Raw genomic sequence first — 19,660 nt, forward strand, 5'->3', positions numbered from 1 at the left:
AAGCAGTGTTCTTGTTCACATCAGTCTCTAGAGTGGTAGCAATTCACATGCACTGATAAAGGCATTATAAGAAGTTCATACCTAGTGTGTGAACATAGTGTACAATGCCACAACAAAACCACAGCTGGCTTTGTTATGCAACTCGGACTCCTAGAACTAGCATCTCCAGAAGGGCTGTGCCTCTCAGCCTATCCCTCATTTTCAGTGTTGGCACAGCATGGCACAGCCCAGCCCAGCAAAGCTTCGCCCTGTGCCACAACTACAGCACAAACACTGCTCTGTCCTTATTAGCCAGCCAACTTTGTTCATGAAGTGTTATTAATCCTTTACCAACAGGACTCTAGATGACTTAACACTTGACCACTCCTTTACCAACAGCCAATAGATATGTGATCTGTTAGTGCCTCAACAGGTGTTTTCCCATTAAAACTTCAGGCTCTCAAGTCCAAAATTCATTGCAGGTCAACACAAACGGCTTGAAAGTACTTCAGCAGCTATGGATGTCCTTAGCATGGCTCTAGCCTGAGTGTTAAGAGCATGTACAAAACACTTATCTGAATTACCTAAGTACTGTTTTTGCACGCCTAGACCCTGTAACATACCACAAGACCTCGCAAAAAAAAAAAAAAAAAAGAAGACTCTTTTGCATGTGTTATGCCAAAAAGCAGTATAAATTCAACAGTGCCAATAGGGGACATGGCACTGGTGTTTTTCTCAGGAAAATGCATATTGGGCAAATAAGAAATTACAACCATAGAAGTCCATAATATTAAGCATACAGGTCAAAGCAATATTAACATTTGGATGTTGGAGTTTTCAGTAAATCAGCAAAAAAGTACAGCTTACTTAAAAGCAGAAGGCTAAAAAATATCACAGCTTCTGAATGCTTTCTGATAAACCATTTTATTCTTTTGTTTGCTCAAGATCATGGTTTGTAATCACAGGTGGTATGGAGTGATCACAGGTATTGTGATCTGAATCCTTGGCATGGGGAAGAAATGTGCACACAGAAGTGCCTGAGGCTGACTGCACTGGCTGTTAAGAACCTGCTGCACGTTGCCTGCAGCCAGCTCCATCCTGCAGTAGCAAGGCTGAAACCCTGAGAAACCACCGCATCACCTCTCAACCTCTGCTATCCCTTGGCTCTTGAGCATGGCAGAACATGCCTTATATCCAGCCATCTAAAGGTCTTGGAGTGAAACTCATAAGATCAATAAGGTTGTGGCTCTCTCTGGCTTCTGGCAGAGAGCTATTATTACCACTGCAGACTCATGGGCTCTGAGGCAGGAACATACTACAGAACTTGACTGAAAAAGCAGCAGTGTTTAAAGTCCAAATTAAGTCATTACTGTCTGATATTCCTATCTTGTTTTTCAGGTCATAGAAGTCAGTCAAATAATTAGTGGGCTTAGCTGGATATTTCCACACTGCCTGAGTTCACGATAAATGTACTGGAAATTGACCTCCAAGTGGCTTTTCATTTCACACATAAGTAACTTATTTGATGATTTACTATCCCCAAACCAACATTTTTTATTCAATGAGAAAGCCTAAGTCACCTAATAAGAGTAAGCTGACCTTTCAGTTCCACCATACAGCTATAAGAGATCACATTAAAAAGTGCATGGTAAATTGTAGTATCTACAGTAGTAGGATTGACTTTGTGCTCTTCCATCATGGTGAGCGTTTCTCCATTCAAGGAGCTGCATGAAAGTCAGAGGTTGTCAGCCAGGTTCTTATTCATGCCTGCCAGCAACCACTTCAGTGATTGGTCTCTGGAATTAAGAAGCTCACTTATTGACGGAAGCAATATTTATTACAAAGCAGTAGTGGCAGAATGTGCTTCCAACTCAGCTGGGGTACTTCTGACTTCAATTGACTTCCATGTGTTTCAGATAGATAAAAGAAGTACACAGAATCACAGAATGGCCAGGGTTGGGAGGCACCTCAAGGATCATGAATCTCCAACCCCCCTGCCACATGCAGGGCCACCAACATCCATGTTTAATACTAGACCAGGCTGGCCAGGGCCCCATCCAATCTTGAACATCTCCAGGCATTGGGCATCCACAACCTCTCTGGACAGCCTGTTCCAGCACCTCACCACTCTCTCTGTAAAGAACTTTCCCCTGACATCCAACCTAAATCTTCCCTCCCTCAACTTAAAACAATTTAAAACAATTTGCCCTTGTCCTGCTGTTATCCACCCTTTCAAAGAGTTGAACAGATTTATATTCTTCCTCAAGCCTTCTGTTGCTTACTGAGAATGCAATAAACACATAAACAAATTATAAATTGAATTTCTTTTCAAAAATGCAGCCGAGACAGCCAAATGGAGAGCTGCTGTAAATTCAAAAGCTAATTTTCTTGAGTGGTGGGTGATTGCTGGAGCTGTGAGTTTACTAAGCCTCTCTATGTCAAGAAAGAAAAGCAGCACTCTTCATTTCTATACAGAGAATCTTGTTGATAGATAGGGGAGCACTTTAAAAAAAAAAAACTGATCCATCTCATCATTACATCTCCATTTTTAACAGCAGTATGCCTTGCCTGGAAAACTATTCATTATTCATAATTATCTATTTTAGCAGTTATTCAAGAAACAGTTTAGATCTTGCTGTTATATTGCTGTGCAAACTTCTCTACACCTGTGGTTACTGGAACGTTTGCTCTTGGTCCATGTACACAGTTCAATTATATGATTACTTACAAAGGAAACATGAAATCAGTTACTAACCAGTGAAAACTGGCCTATGTGGGTCTAATAATCCAAACCAAAGGCCAGATGTGTTTCAGTAAAAGGGAGAACAAAATAACACTTAGAATTTTCACTTTTGCACATGCTATTAAACAAAGAATAGCTACCTTCAGTCACGTCACAGAAATACGAAAACACTCAAAAATGCCAAACTAGTGAAAGGTTGGACTGCTAAATCCTCACATGCCACCTTCTTTGAGAAGAGGTGTGTGTATTTTATTGCAAAAAATGTACCTGCATTGGATAACCTCTTGTCCTTCAGCAAACACAAAGCACATTCATTCACTGTCCTGTGCAAGTAAGCCTGCTGAAGAAACTGTGCCAGGGCCAGCCCCTGGACATGGAACTGAGGTAGCCACACTAGCTGCAGCCATGCACCCACTTGACTCAGACACCTTAAGTACCAAGGCACACTTTGTGCTGAATTAGACCTGGCTGGGATGCTATCACCTATGTGATACAATGAGACATGCAGCAGACACAGAAAATGATGTCAACCCTCAGAATAATCTAGAAGCTAGAACTTCACCAGCTGTTTTCAATATTCCTGTGAAACATTTCTGTGAGTTTCACTAGGTCCCAGATCATAGCTCTGGCAGATACCTGGTTTCTTCATAGCTCTGTTAGTCCCTACCTGCTTTCAGACAAAAAGTGTGACTGTTCAAATAACACGAATCACTTCTACCACCAAATGCCTTTTGAGGTGCCTCATCCTCTCAATCTAGACTGAGTAGATCTGAAACTTCAGAAAATATTTGGGTTTTTGTTTTCTAAATCACTTTGGTAGCAAATATAAGTTACATTATATATAACAGACTCCCTTTGTTCATCCTAAATAGTTTTTTCACTGCACAGCCTTCAAGCTCTCCAAGCATTCTGCTCTACAGCAAGTCTCTCTGTGACTTTTTTCCAGACAATTACTCTCATCAATGTAAATTGAGAAGCACTGTTACCCAAAGCCTTTTCCTCCGAGAAGTGAGACCTTTCAAAAGGCTCTGCCACATGCAGCTTCAAACAAACATATCTGGAAAAGACAGGCACATGCCAGTTGTAGGCTGGCAGTACATTCTCAAAAATAAAGTTTACTTTGTGGAGCTTTTCACTGGTTTGATTTCCCTATGTCTCCAACCTCAGAACTTAGTAGAGGCTTAAAGAAAATTGCTGTACATTTTTTCTGTACATTGAAGATGAAACTCTAAGAACAAATGTTTACAAAAACTATGTCACAGATGCAAAACAGACAGCGACTTTTCACATGCGGCACAATCTCAGCCAGGAACTGCATCTGTGATGGCACCTTAATAAGGCTATAGATTAATATTAAATGCAAAGCTAAGATGAGAAAACTCATTGCACTGCACTTGAGATGCTACTATCAACTAAGTGCTGCCTGTGTTGTGAGGTGAGAGGCCATAAAAGTACTTCCAATTGTGAATTAATTTGGAAAATTCTCTTATTGGTAGCTCACCTCCTCCCACAGTTGCCACTTTATTCCCCTGCTCTTAGGAAAGAAGCTTTTCTTCTGTGATCAAAATTAAGCTCAGGCAAGGTTCTTACATGGGTTTTCACAATTGGGCCAATTAGGTTTCTCACTACAGGAGGTGATGTGCTTCACAAATTACGGCCTGCCAACCTATTCTTTCCAAAGGTTAATGCTTCAGTAATAGCACTGCTGTAATTCAGGCTCACCTGGAGGACTGTCACACCACAGGAGAATAGGATTATCATGTTCATTATTCATTAATGCCACTTCCAGTCATAGTACTAGTTACAATGACACAAATTCCTAATGATGACAGACTTTTCTGACAGCCTAAATAACAGCTGAAAAACTATTTCCCAGACTGACTTGAAGATGAAGGAGGTGAGAAAAAGAACACAGTAAATGTCTGTGTCTTAAGAGCACCAGCGCTGTTACAGTTCTGGAAGACAAGAGCTGGAGCTCGGACCTCATCCACGAATGTAATTTACTCCCAAAGGCAAGACATCTAATAATGTAGCAAATGCCTAGAGTAGATACTTGCATTATAGATACTTGTATTACCAGCAAGGTGAGACAGCCATCATTGAAAACTTTCTGACAGACACTGTGCACATGATGCAGTCGAGTCTTGTGACTTTAGATCAAGTGGACAAGCTAGAGATCTATAGCCTTTCCCCATCATTGCTATTGAATTCATTAAATCCAGTAATACATTGTTGATTATCACAGATCTTTGACTGAGATTTCCTTCTCTCACTGCTAATTCTATCTCAGACTACAGAGCTGAGCTTATGCAGCTGCTCATGTGAAATGGTGTCTTGCTCTTCCATCCCTACTTTGATGCCCTAGTTTTCAGCCCTCTTTCCTGTTGCCTATCTCAAATCATAGAATCATAGAATCATAGAATCATAGAGTCATAGAATCGTAGAATCATAGAATCATAGAATCATAGAATCACAGAATCACAGAATGGCCTGGGTTGAAAAGGACCACAATGATCATCGATTTTCAACTGCTCTGCCATGGGCAGGGTCGCCAACCACCAGACCAGGCTGCCCAGAGCCACATCCAGCCTGGCCTTGAATGCCTCCAAGGATGGGGCATCCACAACCTCCTTGGGCAATCTGTTCCAGTCTGTCACCAAAGGGGTGCATGGTTGCATACAAGCTTCTGTGCTTGCCTGAAGACACAGCAAGCCACTTTCTAGGTGGAAAGCTGTTCCCCAAAGTGAATTAAATCAGGTAACTACAAAGGGAGAAAAGGGATGTTTTAGCTGTAATGAATCAATGATAAGGGCTGGATCTGTTGTGCTGTTTGTGATCAAGAAGACTCTCAGGTTTTCCTGCCTGAGAAGAAATTCACTGTTTTCCAGTACTGTGTCAGGGATAATTAGAAAAAATAGCAACATGAAAAGGCCAGTTGGTGGAACACAGGGAAAGGAAAGATCCCATGAGAAATTTAAGCAAATTCACATGCACAAAAGGGCAGAATTAATTAGATAAACAAATGTTGATACAGAACACATAAACTGCGTTAGAGATATCAATTATGCCAAGGAGAAAAAAAGCCACAAGATCAAAACCCACTTTCAAAATAAAGCCAGCACTTCCATTCAGAAAATATTTCTTCTTTTCTTGCTCAATGTCCTGAAGGGCAGAATAGTAAAAGGCAGAATTCTTGACATCATCTTCTACTCCTTAATACAGTTAATTTGTGCCCTATGCAGGCACAGTTAATGCATATTGCTTTTTCTTAATCTCCTCCAGTGGTATTGTTGCTCAGCTTGTGCAGATAATTCATTAATTACTCAAGTCCCAATGGTAAAGGACTACAGGAGCATCCATGGTCAGGAAATGTGCAAGAGAGTGACTTAACACTCCCAGCTCTCCTCCAGCCCACAAGGGCTTGTGTAGCACAGCTGAGTAACACAGAAGGAAGGAAGCACAGACATCTAAGACTGCTTATTGCAGCTCCTCCTATCACACAGAGAGATCCTGAGGACAGGGTAAGTTTATTTACTGGTCAGGTAAACAAACTCCTTGAGTTATTTGGAACTTGTGACATTTGCTGTGACAGTTATGGGGATGGGAGGAATTAGCATCTGATCATATTGATAGCATGCTCAGCATTGTGTAATGGATGTGCTGGGTCAGCACAGCAGGAGATGGCCTAAACAGCCCAGCTCCATGGAGCAATGTACTTCATGACCATGCGTTCTGACTGCCACACCAGCCCTCATCCCTCTGAGATCTGGGACATTCCATACTGGGCACAGCAGAACAACCCAACACCACGTAGTACCAGCACCTGGGCCCTTAGAGACAGGAGAAAGAGAGATGTGCCATGCTTCATGATGTGGAAACTGAGATGGCAACCAGCAGGCCACATGTTGCTCTCGGTACATGAGGCCTGAGGGAAGCGTCCGCACAGTGTTCTTTCCAAGTATGTGCACACATCCTCTCTAGATCAATGCATATTTACAAACAGTTACCTGAGTCACTAGGCAGTACTACTGCTGTTTTACGTCTGTCTCTACTATTGACACTGGATTCTCTGCTGCAGATACTCATGGATACCTCTGTATGCGCTCAATGACTTTTTCCTAGCAAATCTCCCTGCACACTTTGACTTACTAGGTGTTTAGCTGGCTTTGGTTCAGTTTCCTTCAGCTACATGCTTTCTAAATGAGTTTTTTATTGTTATGCAACTTCTTTTTCCATCACTTTTGACTTAATAGTTCTCATCATCTAACATACTGGCACCTCTGTTTGAGAAGCATCCATTTATTATTACTTCTGCATCCCTCAGCATGTTTCTTGCTGTCTCCCTATCTCCACTAATCTTAAGTTACTGTTTTTATTTCAAAATTATGGAGCCCACTTTTATGGCATCTTCACCACTGCTTTGTCAAACACGGATAAAATTTCATCACCACAAGTGTATCAGCCATTCCCAAGCAGCTCTCTTTGCTTGTCGTTTCTCTTTAGGGTGTGAAAACCCATACACCAAACCAATGCCTTAATACCACTGTTAAAGTTCCTCACAAGGCTTTCCCAGCCATCTGTGCACACACATCTCTCCCATTCTCCTATATTCCCCCTGCAGCCCGCAGTTGCTGTGCTACCCTTGCTCTTTTAGAGATTGAGCACTTTAACTCTTTTGCAACTCCAGTCATCTAGAAAAAAGTAATGGAAACATTCTGCCTTAAAACTGTATTGTCCAAATAAAAACTCAGTTCTCTGTATGGCTAACTCAGTTCCCTAGTCTAGGTCTCTCATGTGGTTTCACCCTCCAGAAGTGCTTCTTGAATGAAGCCATTATTTATACCAATCCACTTTCCCCTAATCTTTCTGTAACGTATCCTGTCTGTTAACTTTTAATTCGAAGATACAGTTTCTGCGACAGATGCTATACAAAGTAAAGATGATTTTTCCCATATGAAAGAATGGTGTGAATTCAATCAGCCATTATGAAACATGAAACAAAGTTGTTAATGTATTTTTCATTCTCTCAGAATCTAATGTCAGCTACAAACCAGATCTAAAACAGCCAGAAAACTATTTCAAATTGTTTTGTGGGCAAATGTTTGCTAGAATGACCAAGTGAATGAAATCAACCTCCATCAAGCAATTTTACATGCACTTAGACTTTAAAACTGGAGTCACTGTTACATTGCAGTCAGAGAATGACTTCGATGTATGTGTAAATAAAGAGCACATAATAAATTCAAGATAATTCATTCATAATGAATAAATGCTTGTCTTGGCTCAGTTAAAATTATCATCACTGCTGATGCAATATCTCTCAGATCTGCTGAAGTGTCAGGACAGGCCCAGCTACTGGACTCCAGACGATTTTGCTGAACCAGTGTCAGATGAAAGGCAGAACTGCACTTGCTTCACTTTTTCCAAGACAAAAAGCAGAAGGCAATTTAAAATAGTATTTTTAATCTCAGTGGGGTTGTTTTATTATTGGTGCTCTTTTATACCTCCCATAGCATACGAAGATCACTGTTCACACAGGGTGTGAAGTCTCAATACATATTTCTGAAAGAGGAATGTTGCAGTGCACCATGCAAGGTGAAGCACTAGTTCTTACATGGACTACTGGGTGAAACAGAGAGTGTTGTTTGTATGTGGTGGAGCTGCTAAGAAAATTCCCCTAAGGGATGGATTTCATCATTCCTAACTCCAGCTACTTATAAGCACTTACTTCAGCTACTCATCTCTGCTCCTCTGTAGCCAACAGAGGGCCAGGCACTTGCAGAAACTTTCTACATCTATTGCAGGAGGGGATTAATCACCTTCTGAAGGAATGTCTTTTTTCCACTGGCTAGAGAGGAAGCCTAGATGAGGAAGTATCCATGCTGCCAAAATCAATATCTTGTCAATACTTCTTCCATTCTCTTGATTCTGGCTGCTCTGACTTATATTTTCTCTTCTCCACATCACTACTTTTCCTCAGTCATTTGCCTGGGATAGTGGAGTTAGATGGGTAATATTGAAAGAGAGGAGGATGCCTTGGATTTGATGATGACAGAATAATATAATACAGAAAACAACAACATAAACACAATGTGGAACCAGCTTAAGCAAGCTTTAATCCAGTAGGAACTTCAGACTTGTAAGAATTTGAGCATCAGCAAAAGCACTTATTTAAGAATGGCTAAATAGGGTTACAAATTTAGGAATATCAAATACATAGACAAGAAGCAAAAATTAAATATAGCATTAAAGTAGACAGGAATAAAAGTGAAATAAATGTAGATTCACCGATTAGCAGTGCTAACTATAGGAATCTATCAGATATTTCTTTACATGGATGCTCCTGATTATTGATACTGATTAAAGAGGAACAAGTTCATTTCATCACTTAAACAGAGGCAGCTGTTCAGAGCAGTATGAAAACAATAAAATAGAAATAAATAGCATGCTGTATATCATAAGACCTTGTGCTCCCTGTTGAAATGTGATGAACTGACATGGATCAAGACTACTATGGCTGGCACTGTTTAGCAGTACATACTTAACACCAAAAACTGTTTTTATAAATCCGCTTTCACATTATAGTGACTGCACTGTTTTCTAAGACATGCATGCTGTTTATCAGAAATGCATTACAATCAAATTATAAATTTTCATGCAGTGAAGTTCTGCCTGCTGTGCCTAGAAGATTGTATCTGGCCAGCTGGGATACTCATCTATTTAATTTTTCAAACAGAGGATCAGAAACTGTCTTTTTTTCTGGACATATCTCAACTTATCATCCATGCACACATTAACATTTATCTAAGATTCCTTACCAAAACTCTTTTTATCCCCCATCGCTTGCTTGCTTGGGAAAGTAATGAATTTTCCTGTTGTTCCACAAACACATTTAATGGGTCATAAAGTTTACTTCTTCTCAGCTGTGTGACTGTAATGCTTTTATTACATAAACAGCATGAGAAAACAAACTGGCAGAGGAAAAAAAAAAACATTATCCTGTTATGTCCTTAATTCTGCACACTGTTTCTAAGCACAGATCTTACAGGACTACATCCCTAAAAACTTCCATTTAACAAGATGGAGGATTTAAACTGAATTGGCAACTTAAGTCTCAGACTCAAAAAAAACAGTGCAAACCCTAAGAAATTACAATGTTGAGAATAAACTGTGCTGGTGCATGTATATATGTATATATTTATATATGTTCACACACATACAAATACACATACATGTATATGTACATACTTGTATCTGTACAATAAAAGCTTCCAGAAGCAAACTGAAGCCATTATGGTTGCCAAGAAAGCTCTCCAAATGGAAATCAAAGTATCTCTATCTCACATGTTCCTCCTTTGTAATAAATTTAGCATTTCCTTCTGCCAAAGACAACAGTAAACATAGTAGTTTCTTTCTGATCTAGAGTCTGATCTACCACCATGTTGTGTCACTTGATATCAAAGATGAGTAAGACCCGGGACAGGTACAATGAACAGACTGGCCTAGTGGCAGATGAGAGGGAAATAACTACCATACTGTGCTGCAGCTAGATGCAATTGGTGGAATATCTGTTTCGTATGCAGTAACTGGCCTGGAGCTGCAATGTAGCATCCCGGTCTCTCTCCCCAAGCCTGTGGTTCCTGTTATCAGAAATATGTGGTTAGCAGACAAGATGAACTGCCAACAGCCTCTGCGTATTTAGGCATTTCAGATCAATTACCCAGCATCTAAATAGGGTTCTACTGCTGTCTTGTCACATTTTTATAGCTGCATTGGAGCAAAAGAGATTGTGTGGGTGGAATAGAAGATGAATGGAAAGCAGCTGAGACCACAGAGCAGTGGTCGGTGGATGCGCATCCAGGTGGGACCTGTGTTCCTCAGAGTGCCCCTGTTGGTGTCAGGGCTGTTGGATATCTTCTCTAAGCCCTGAGTAAGGGCCCAGGGTGCACCCTGAGCAAGTTCACTGAGGACACCACGGCAGGGAGCAGCAGTCAACCACAGCTCTGCAGATATTCAGTCCACGTGTAACAGCAAAACCTGAAATAACTTTGAAGTTGCCCCTGCTTTAAGCAACTAGTTGAACCAGAGGCACCTTTGAACTTAAATTCTCTTATTCTGCCAAAACACTGCAAATGGGGAAAAAAATAGCAGAAAATACTGCCCCATACTCAACATTCAAAATGAGCAAATGCTTCAAATAATACTGACTCATTCAAACCTTAGAGAAGACAAGAGGAGTTATAAAATATGACTTTGATGTCTATGCTGTAGTTGTATATTTGTATTTATTATATATTGGAAATCATCATTTTTAATGCACAAGGTCAAAGAATGGCATAAAAAAAATTCTAACATATTTTAACTTAGTCCTTCATTCTTGAAATACTTAGTACTAATAAAAATATCTCATAACATACTAAATAAAATAGAATATAAGTAACTTTCCTACTACTTACATTTTTATTGCCTATATAGTTTCCCTTTTCTAATTTCACTTGCCTTCACTTTGGAAGGTGCTTTCACACAGACACACATCTGTCCTCCTCCTTTTCAGCTGAATTAACTGAGCCTTCAGAACATCTCCAGTTATTTGCCTTACTTCTACATATGAATTTTCCTTCATGACAAGGAATAATGGGGATTTCCCAGAACTACCATGGATGGACAACATGCAAAATCCTTCTCCAATAGTACTAAAAAGGGGTTACAAAGCAGCTTCCTGCCAAATAAGGTAGCTAACATTGAAGACTGCACCATGTTTATAGCATAAAAGGAGACTGGACAGTCTACATACAGGCTGCCCTGCTCTAAAACTGTGCAGTTACCGTACAATACCTTTCGTGATCTCCTCAGGATTATAGAGGACAAATATAACTGTCACTTAACATGGGATTATTTTTACTACTCTTTTGCTACCTAAAACTCAATAGTCTAGTCTAAATCACCTTTGAAGGCTCCTTCCAGGACCTAAGGAGAGAAGGAGATGCCTCTAAAGGGCACCTCGTGACAGCAGTCCAGGAGCTAAACATAAGAGACAAGGAAGATGTTAGTGCTCTATGAAAGAAGTTCTCAAGGAATAAGCTGCCTGAATTTATCAGCTAATAAGATACTGTTATATTATGAAAGAAATGCAGATATTTAAAAAAGAGCTATCACAGGATCACAGAATGGCCAGGGCTGGGAGGGACCTCAAGGTTCATGAATCTCCAACCCCCCTGCCACAGGCAGGGCCACCAACCTCCACATTTAATACTAGACCTGGCTGTCCAGGGCAGCTTGAGTTCCAGCAAGACTTACTACTTCAGTAATGAAAATGATCTGCATTTCCACTGGCACTACAGCAAGGACTTATTCCATGTATTTGTGAAGTCTACAGAATTTTAATGGTATTTCTCTTCATGTAAACTTGATGCTTTAATTAGCTTAATATGTGGTATGGAATCTGTCAGCAATTAGCATCTCACTAAAGTCTGCACTAAAGCCAGCTTCTTTCAGGATGTTCGATTGGCAAGAAAAACAAGAAGCATTGTTTGTCTGAACAGAGCAGAGTAGGTATCCTCACTAATCATTTTTTACATACATTTTACTAATTTGTGCCTACCAACACAAACCCTTCCCTACCTCTGTATCTAATTTTAGCATCTTGTTTTCTAATCAGAAATACATTGTACTGTATTGTGAGGAGATGGCAGGCAAGCAATCAAATAAGCAAGGATACTTCATGTCATATAATCAGCTACATTTGATTTAAGTATTGTAGTATCTTCCACACATCCATCTGGACTATACACCTTTGGAACGTAGCACCTTAAAGCTATGCTCTGTTCTTTAAACCATAGCCTGTTTTGCAGGGGACAAGGGAGGAAAAAGGGAACAGCAACACATTATGCTTTAATTTCTGCTGTTTGCTGGTTCTAAACATTCTGAATCAGTGCAAAGGCATCTTATCCTTAGTCAAAGGGGGATTTTATTCTACTGGTGCCAAGCTCTGCATAACAGAAGCAAGCATGAATGCTGAGAGCTCAAGTGAAATCATGCTAGTCAATGAGGCAGAGCCTGATTCTGCAAGTAGCAGTTCCTTTAAATTAAAGGTTATATCTTGGTCAGCACATTGAAGTCCCACTGTGACTCTAGAATGTCAAGAACAAGGTCAAAGAAGTGCAGCATTATTAATGTTGTGTTTTAAGACCAACCCATTGTCCATTCTGCCTAAGTGTGCTTTCATTCTTTCTCAAACTCCATGTTTACATTTATTGACTGCTGGATTTTTGCTGGACTAGCTCTGCTAACATTACGTATTTCATACTGCACTTAGCATTTCATCAACCATGAAAAAAATCAGACTTACAAAGGGCAGATCACAAATAAATACAAATTCAAGATAAAAAGAGAAACAGATTTATGGAGAAAACATCAATTAGAAACAGGTGTGTTTTTTTTCTTCTAATGTAACTGAACCCACTTTAATTTTCGACTAAAAAAAAACCAGCAAGAATGAAGTATTTATTCATTACAGGGGCCAAAAAACTGTCAGAGCTACACTGGGTTAAATTCAAGTTACACAGAAGTAACTGTTAAAGGAATTCCAGTTAAAAAAGAAGCAACTGAGTAAATAATTCCTTTTCCTCCATGCCCTCTTTTGTTGTGATGCAATAAATAGAAATTTGAGTTACCAGAATATGATTTTTTCTATTACATTTCTATGCTTATCTAAGTATTTACAGATTATTGATGCCTGCAAATTTGTTTAAGCTGCCCTTAACCTTTTCAATTATATGTACTCAGCTACACTCCAGGGAATAATTGCTGCCCTCAGTTGTAGTATGATGTAAACCCTTTCCAACTCATTTCTGAAACATGTGAAAGCAAGCAACTCAGTCTTAGCTGGACAGTGTTAAAGGCTTTGCCTACTGTGGGTGATACTCAGAACAAGCATCATTAAACTTTCTAGTTATTTTCTTGGTCTGTTCACTAACAAAACAGTATTTCAACAGCCAGATCATAACTGTTATTAATAGAAAGCTGTTTTCCTTGTTCCATGCTGGGAAATGCAAACGGGCTCTAGGACCAAAAATACTGGATTTATCCCCTCTCCTTGTGCAAACGATACAACACACTGAGTCTTATAAGCTTTGGCAGCATCTCATCCACCTTATTTCTTTTTATAAGCTATTTTACTTTCTGGTAAAGACAGAAGCAATGGAGAACTAAGAGGCAGGACAGAGGAAAAATGAAAGATAAAATAAACCTGAAATATTATAGTTGTTAGTAAAGTAGCATGAATGCTGTGGAAGACAGTGCTATTGTTATGTACCCTCTCTCTTTAGCTTGCAACTTGGAACCCTGGAGTTCATCCTTGTCTCCAATTTAGAAATAGAGAAAACTTCTTAAAAAAACAAATAAGCTGCTTTGTTACTAGCAAAATTAATGACTACTGATTTGTTGCAGATTTATGTCTCACAGGGCACATTCCACTTGGAATCCTTAATTTTCCAGGGTGGAGAGCCAACACCATAGCATCAGAGGGTAACTAATTTACACTTCTTTTCTCTGCCCACCTGCATATTTTCATGAAACTTGAACTGCACATCTCTGGGGTCTCTACCTCCCTGCTGAATTTGCCTGAAATTGGTAGAGGAGTATTTGAAAGTATACCACTTAAACTTCCTAAAAATGCAAAAAAACCTCCAACCCTGATATTATGAAGTAAGTTTACCTACAAGTAATGAAATCAAGACGGGAATTACTAAGAAAGAAACAGGAAATCACAACAGACCACTTAAAAATTGTTAGTAAAATGTAAGGTACATCAATCATTTCTTCCTCTAAGCTTAACATCACTCTTTTGATTTATACCTGTGAAGGCTCTGCATTATTAAATGAATTGTAGTTCATAATGCTTAGCTGTAATCAGTCTACTGTAAAGTACACGTTGGACACGATTTTATTCAACCAAGATAGTGCTATTTTTTGCTGAGAGCAAGGAAACTCTTAAGACTTTCTGCAAATCCAGTCTGACACACCTTCCTTTACCCAGATGGCCCCAACGACTTTTCCTGACCTCCTCACATAAATAACAGCAAGGGGTTTGCAAGCCAAGCTAAATATAAAACAAACCACAAAGCAACATCATATCCTGTCTGATTTAGTCAGAGAATCTTGACAGCAAGATTCTTCTTTTCAACATGTAGATTTTTAGGAAAGCATTGTTGATTGAAACTTCTGTAGGATGAGATCGCCTCTTATGATAGAGCTGATCACTGGCACATTGATGCCCATCCATTTTGCCTCCCTCCCTATCCTTTTCTCTGTTACACAGTCCTGGCCAAACTCACACTCATCTGACCCTTCTCTGGGTCAACTCACTAAATCAACTGAAATTAATTGAGTTTAAAAAAAAAACAACAGGTTTTTATTGCCAGAAGTGATGACCCCATAAATCATCCCTTGCTCGATACAGATAGAATCATGGTCACTTCATACTTCTCAGGTGCTTCTCAGAAAATGTGAAAAAAATGACTAATATTTTGGAGCATATTGGAGCAGTATTAAGTCAACTGAAAATCTCTGCTTTTTGTGTTTTTAAGACATCATGATACAAAAAATTAGAACAAAAAGTGACGTTGCTTACCATTTGTCTTCTGTTCTCTACCAGGTGGATGCCAACAATCCCTAGGAAAGATCCAAAGCCAAGCTAAGGTAAAGAACAAAACCAACAGAAACATACAAGGTCAGCTTATTTGGTCAACATACTAAACCACAACAGTGATATCTGAGCAGGTCAATCATACCAGTATTTGGGATGGCTCAGGGGAAAAGGTAAATATTATCACTGGACATAAATCATATAATGCAACAGGGAATGACCAGAAATCCAAATCTTCAATATTTCAGATTACATCTTGTAATCTAATAAGGGAAAGCCTGTGAAAATATATGCTTTTATAACCTGGCTATTGTTACCATTATCACATATTGTTTTACAAATTGTAAAGCAAAAATTAAGTGAAGTGGGAGGAAAAAACACTGACATTTAGCCCACACATCATTATCTTGGAAAAATGTAGAGCTTCAGGTAACAGGAAAGAGTTTTCCTCAAAAAATAGGTGCATGACTGCCACGTAAGTGACCCAAGTTCATAATCCTACGTTGGGTTTCTTTGGTTTTAATGACTAAACACTATCACACAGAAAAAATCCCTGCTAAAATGCCAAAAAGACAAGTACCAGTTGCAACCATAACAGGAGAGAGGAGGAAAGGAAGGTAGAGTAAAGCAGCATTTGTTCTTGTCAGTGCTGCTCCAGAACCAGGTCGGCAGGAAAATGCCGCTCCGTATTAGGGGCCTGTGAAAGTTTGGAGAGATGGAAACTCCTTGCATTCTTGTCCAATGTCAGATAAAGTGGCTACAGGGAAACCAGCCTTTAATTCCAGCTTTCTGGCATCAGGATTCCCCTCAGGCTCTTGTTCATTTGAATAAAATAATTTTGTGCCCCACAGGCAAGACTTAGCTGGCCAGAGGTTTAGAAACAGCCACAGCAGTGTTAGTGCCACTGGGCTTTCTCCTGCTTCTCTCTTCCTGCTTTGCCTGACTATATGATTCTTTGCAACCACCTCAGTCTCAACCCCATCACTTCCACATTCCTGGCTCCACTGTTTGCTACAGATGGCACTACTCTGCTTGGAGAAGCTCTCAACCATATCCTTAGCTCACAAACAATCACTCCATGGATGGAGCATGACTTTTCTGTTAAGGAATCTAAACCTCTTCCTGGTGCTAGCTTCAAAGTCTCTTTTTCAAGCCCAATTAAGTTTTTAAGGACTAAGCGTCCCAGCCAAGGGCTTGAGTGAGGCCCACGAACTCCTTGCTCTAATGCACAACTGCTCTCATCAGAAAGCAAATCTCCTGTAAGCACTTTAATATCTCACCAGGAACCCATGATTCTTCCTCAAAAGGCAAATGTAGGAAAAGGGATTTGTAATTGAGTGTTTTGGGAAGATTTATGTGAAAGGGAGGCACAAGTATGAAAAAACAAGTATGACTAAAAGAGAGTGGAAGAGTGTCTGAGCTGACTGCTGAATAAGAGTCTTGGAACTGTGAGCAAGGACACTGCATTCAGAGGACAGCAACTTTGTAAATTAACACAACTACATCAAAATGACAGCTGGTTCCAACACCAATTTTTCCATCAGAAGAGAAACCCATGCAGTCCCACTTAAGGCTTATAGAGGGGACACAGTGGAGCATTATTATCCACATGCAGGAAAAAAAGAAAAAAAAAAACAGTAAATAAAGAACAATAGCAGTTAAATCAGAAGGCGTAGAACCACAGGGAGAGATCATATCATAAAACCACAGAATTACTGAGATTAGTTTAGTGTTATATTTGCTGCTTTTCTTGTGTGTTAAGATAATAAGCTGCTTGGTTTGGGAACTCTGGAAATTAGAGTCAGTATAATGACAGAGATATTTGGACTCTGCAATCTCCTATTTGAAAGATTATAAAAATAGAAAAGTAAAAAAATACAAGCAGTAGTCACACATAAGTGATAAGAAGTACCTAAGTATAAACAGTGTTTATAAGGAAGCAAGGTTGAAGAACTTCCAGCCTGAAAGTTATTTTCTTACTGTTAATTCTATGAGAACTAGATCTTATTTTTAATTGAAACTGACACTGTCTGACCTCCTAAACTTCTTTGAGCCCAACAATTAAATAGGTAATGTGGAATTCACTTACCAAGCTCTAGCTATTTAGAAGTTTGGGATCAGGGCTATGCCAGTTTTCTAAGCTCCCTCTACTGCCCGTGGAGAAGAGGAGCACCTTTTGAGGGTTACTGAGCTCTGAAAGGTCTTCCATAGCCATCTGTCAGTGCTGCACTGGAGTCAGCAATCTCAAAAAACAGGGCAGGGACAGCAGAGCTCCTCTGACTTGGCCAGATATTGTACAAGGTTTGCAAAATATTTATACCAACTAACCACCACTCTTTCTCAGTTTGTTCAATAAGATAGCATGTGCACAAAAAGAATTCCAGATTTTAGGAAAACCAACAATCTTTTGAAGGGAAAATGTAATAATAAATATTTTGTTTTCAAAACATTCCGATATATCCCAGTTATTTTGAATATTAATATTCAAAATATTAATAAATATTAAAAATTAGTATATTATTTTATTTTTCTGGGTGAGCAGACATTGTTTTCTTTCTAAAAGAAACTAAATGCTGAAATAAATTTTTCTGAGCATATGAGTTTATGGCTTCTTACACTGACTCAACACAGCTTTCCAAATAAATTCCTTTCAAGGGAACAAATACAGAAAATGTGGCCTTCTAAAATACTTTAATTCAATTTACAGAAGATTTTTATCAGTATTAATATATCTATTTTAGTTTAATAAAAGGAAGAGTCATTCTTCTAAGATCTTATTATTGGAACTACTTTTTGTTCTATTTTTAAAACACCACTCCTTACAGATCATTATCCCAAAATTATCTTTCTGAAAGACCTATTCTCAACATTACACTAAGATGTAAGAGGACTTGCTTAAGAGGAATAGTTCTAACTCATAAGTTATTAATGGCAATGCAAAATGTATGCACAGTATTAAAAGATGAAATGCCCTCTTCTCTGGGAATTTCATTTCACAGAGAACAAGAACCTTGCACCACATCCATAGAATCATAGAATCACCAACGTTGGAGAAGACCTACAAGGTCATCTGGTCCAACCATCCACCTATCACCAATAGTATTCCCAATAGTCCCTGAAAACAACATCTAAACATTCCTTAAACACCTTCAGGGTCGGTGACTCCACCACATCCCTGGGCAGCCTATTCCAGCACCTAACAACTCTTTCAGGAAAGTAGTATTTCCTAACATCCAACCTGAATCTTCCACGGTGCAACTTGAGTCCATTCTTCCTCATCCTATCACTAGTTACACCAGAGAAGAGGCTGACCCCAAGCTCATTACAGCCCCCATTTGGCAGTTACAGAGAGTAATAAGGTCACCCCTGAGCCTCCTCTTCTCCAAATTGAACAATCCCAGCTCCTTCAGCTGCTTCTCACAAGGCCTGTGCTCCAGACCCCTTACCCCTAAATCGGTACCTCTTTGATACCTACCTCTGTTCTTTTTTTTTACCTTACATCCTTTACCTCCTCTTGGCTGTCTAGGGGAGAGCAAATAAGGCATAGAGACTATTTGCTGCCCTTGTTTTTCTTTTTTTCTAAAATTCAGTTCATTCACCTAAAAAAGCTATTCGTCTCCCAAAGTTTTCCACTTACAGATATGACCAATCACTTCTGAGATTAGAAAAAGCCATAGGGGCTGAACCAGCAAGGCCTCCCCAGAAGACACAGGAGCACTACAGAGTTAAACAGATGCAGCATAAGCCTCATGTCCAGTGCAGCTATATGTTTAAGTGGCCTGCTCCAAATGTAAAAGCAAAACAAAGGATCTGGAAGGAGAACTTGTGCATGAGGACAGACACCAAGACTGTACAAGAAGATGTAGACTACTGGTAGACTCTAAGGAGAAGCTTCCATATGCCCATCAATAGCATTTTCCCTCCATTGGACCTAGCAGAATTCTTGGCATGTGGACAGAAGAGCAGAGTGACTCTTTGCACCATCAGAGTAGTAAAAATGCCTGTCATGTAATCACTTGTATGCCCACATTTGTAACAAATTATTGGGAAATCAGGCACTGCCTCCAGCACAGGTCAAGGAGTTCAGCATACTGCTGTGTGGTGCAAACGTGGTCCCTCTGTGTCCCCTGAAAGCCTCCCCTTCAGGGCAATTCAGTGTTTACTCCCCTACATAATCACACACTTGAACTAGATCAAAACAAATAAGCATCTTCTTTCTGTGAAATGCAACACAAATGATTTTCCTTTGTTTTCTTTTTATAAGTTATAGCTTCCTGTATTCAGCTGATATA

The 19,660-nt window shown here is 39.5% G+C and overlaps 1 protein-coding gene across 2 annotated transcripts in view; it reads right to left on the reverse strand.

The window, feature by feature from the left end:
• TMEM255B (transmembrane protein 255B) overlaps nucleotides 1-19,660 on the reverse strand; it is a 66,739-nt gene that overhangs the window by 38,373 nt on the left and 8,706 nt on the right. For both annotated transcript variants that reach the window (XM_085215075.1, XM_085215072.1), the window contains exon 3: nucleotides 15,354-15,416. In XM_085215075.1, coding sequence (XP_085071201.1) covers nucleotides 15,354-15,416 — 63 coding nt within the window. The remainder of the gene's footprint in view (nucleotides 1-15,353; nucleotides 15,417-19,660) is intronic.

Source organism: Meleagris gallopavo, chromosome 1 (genome assembly GCF_905368555.1).
Source record: "Meleagris gallopavo chromosome 1, MGAL_WU_HG_1.1, whole genome shotgun sequence".
Taxonomy (NCBI): Eukaryota; Metazoa; Chordata; class Aves; order Galliformes; family Phasianidae; genus Meleagris; species Meleagris gallopavo.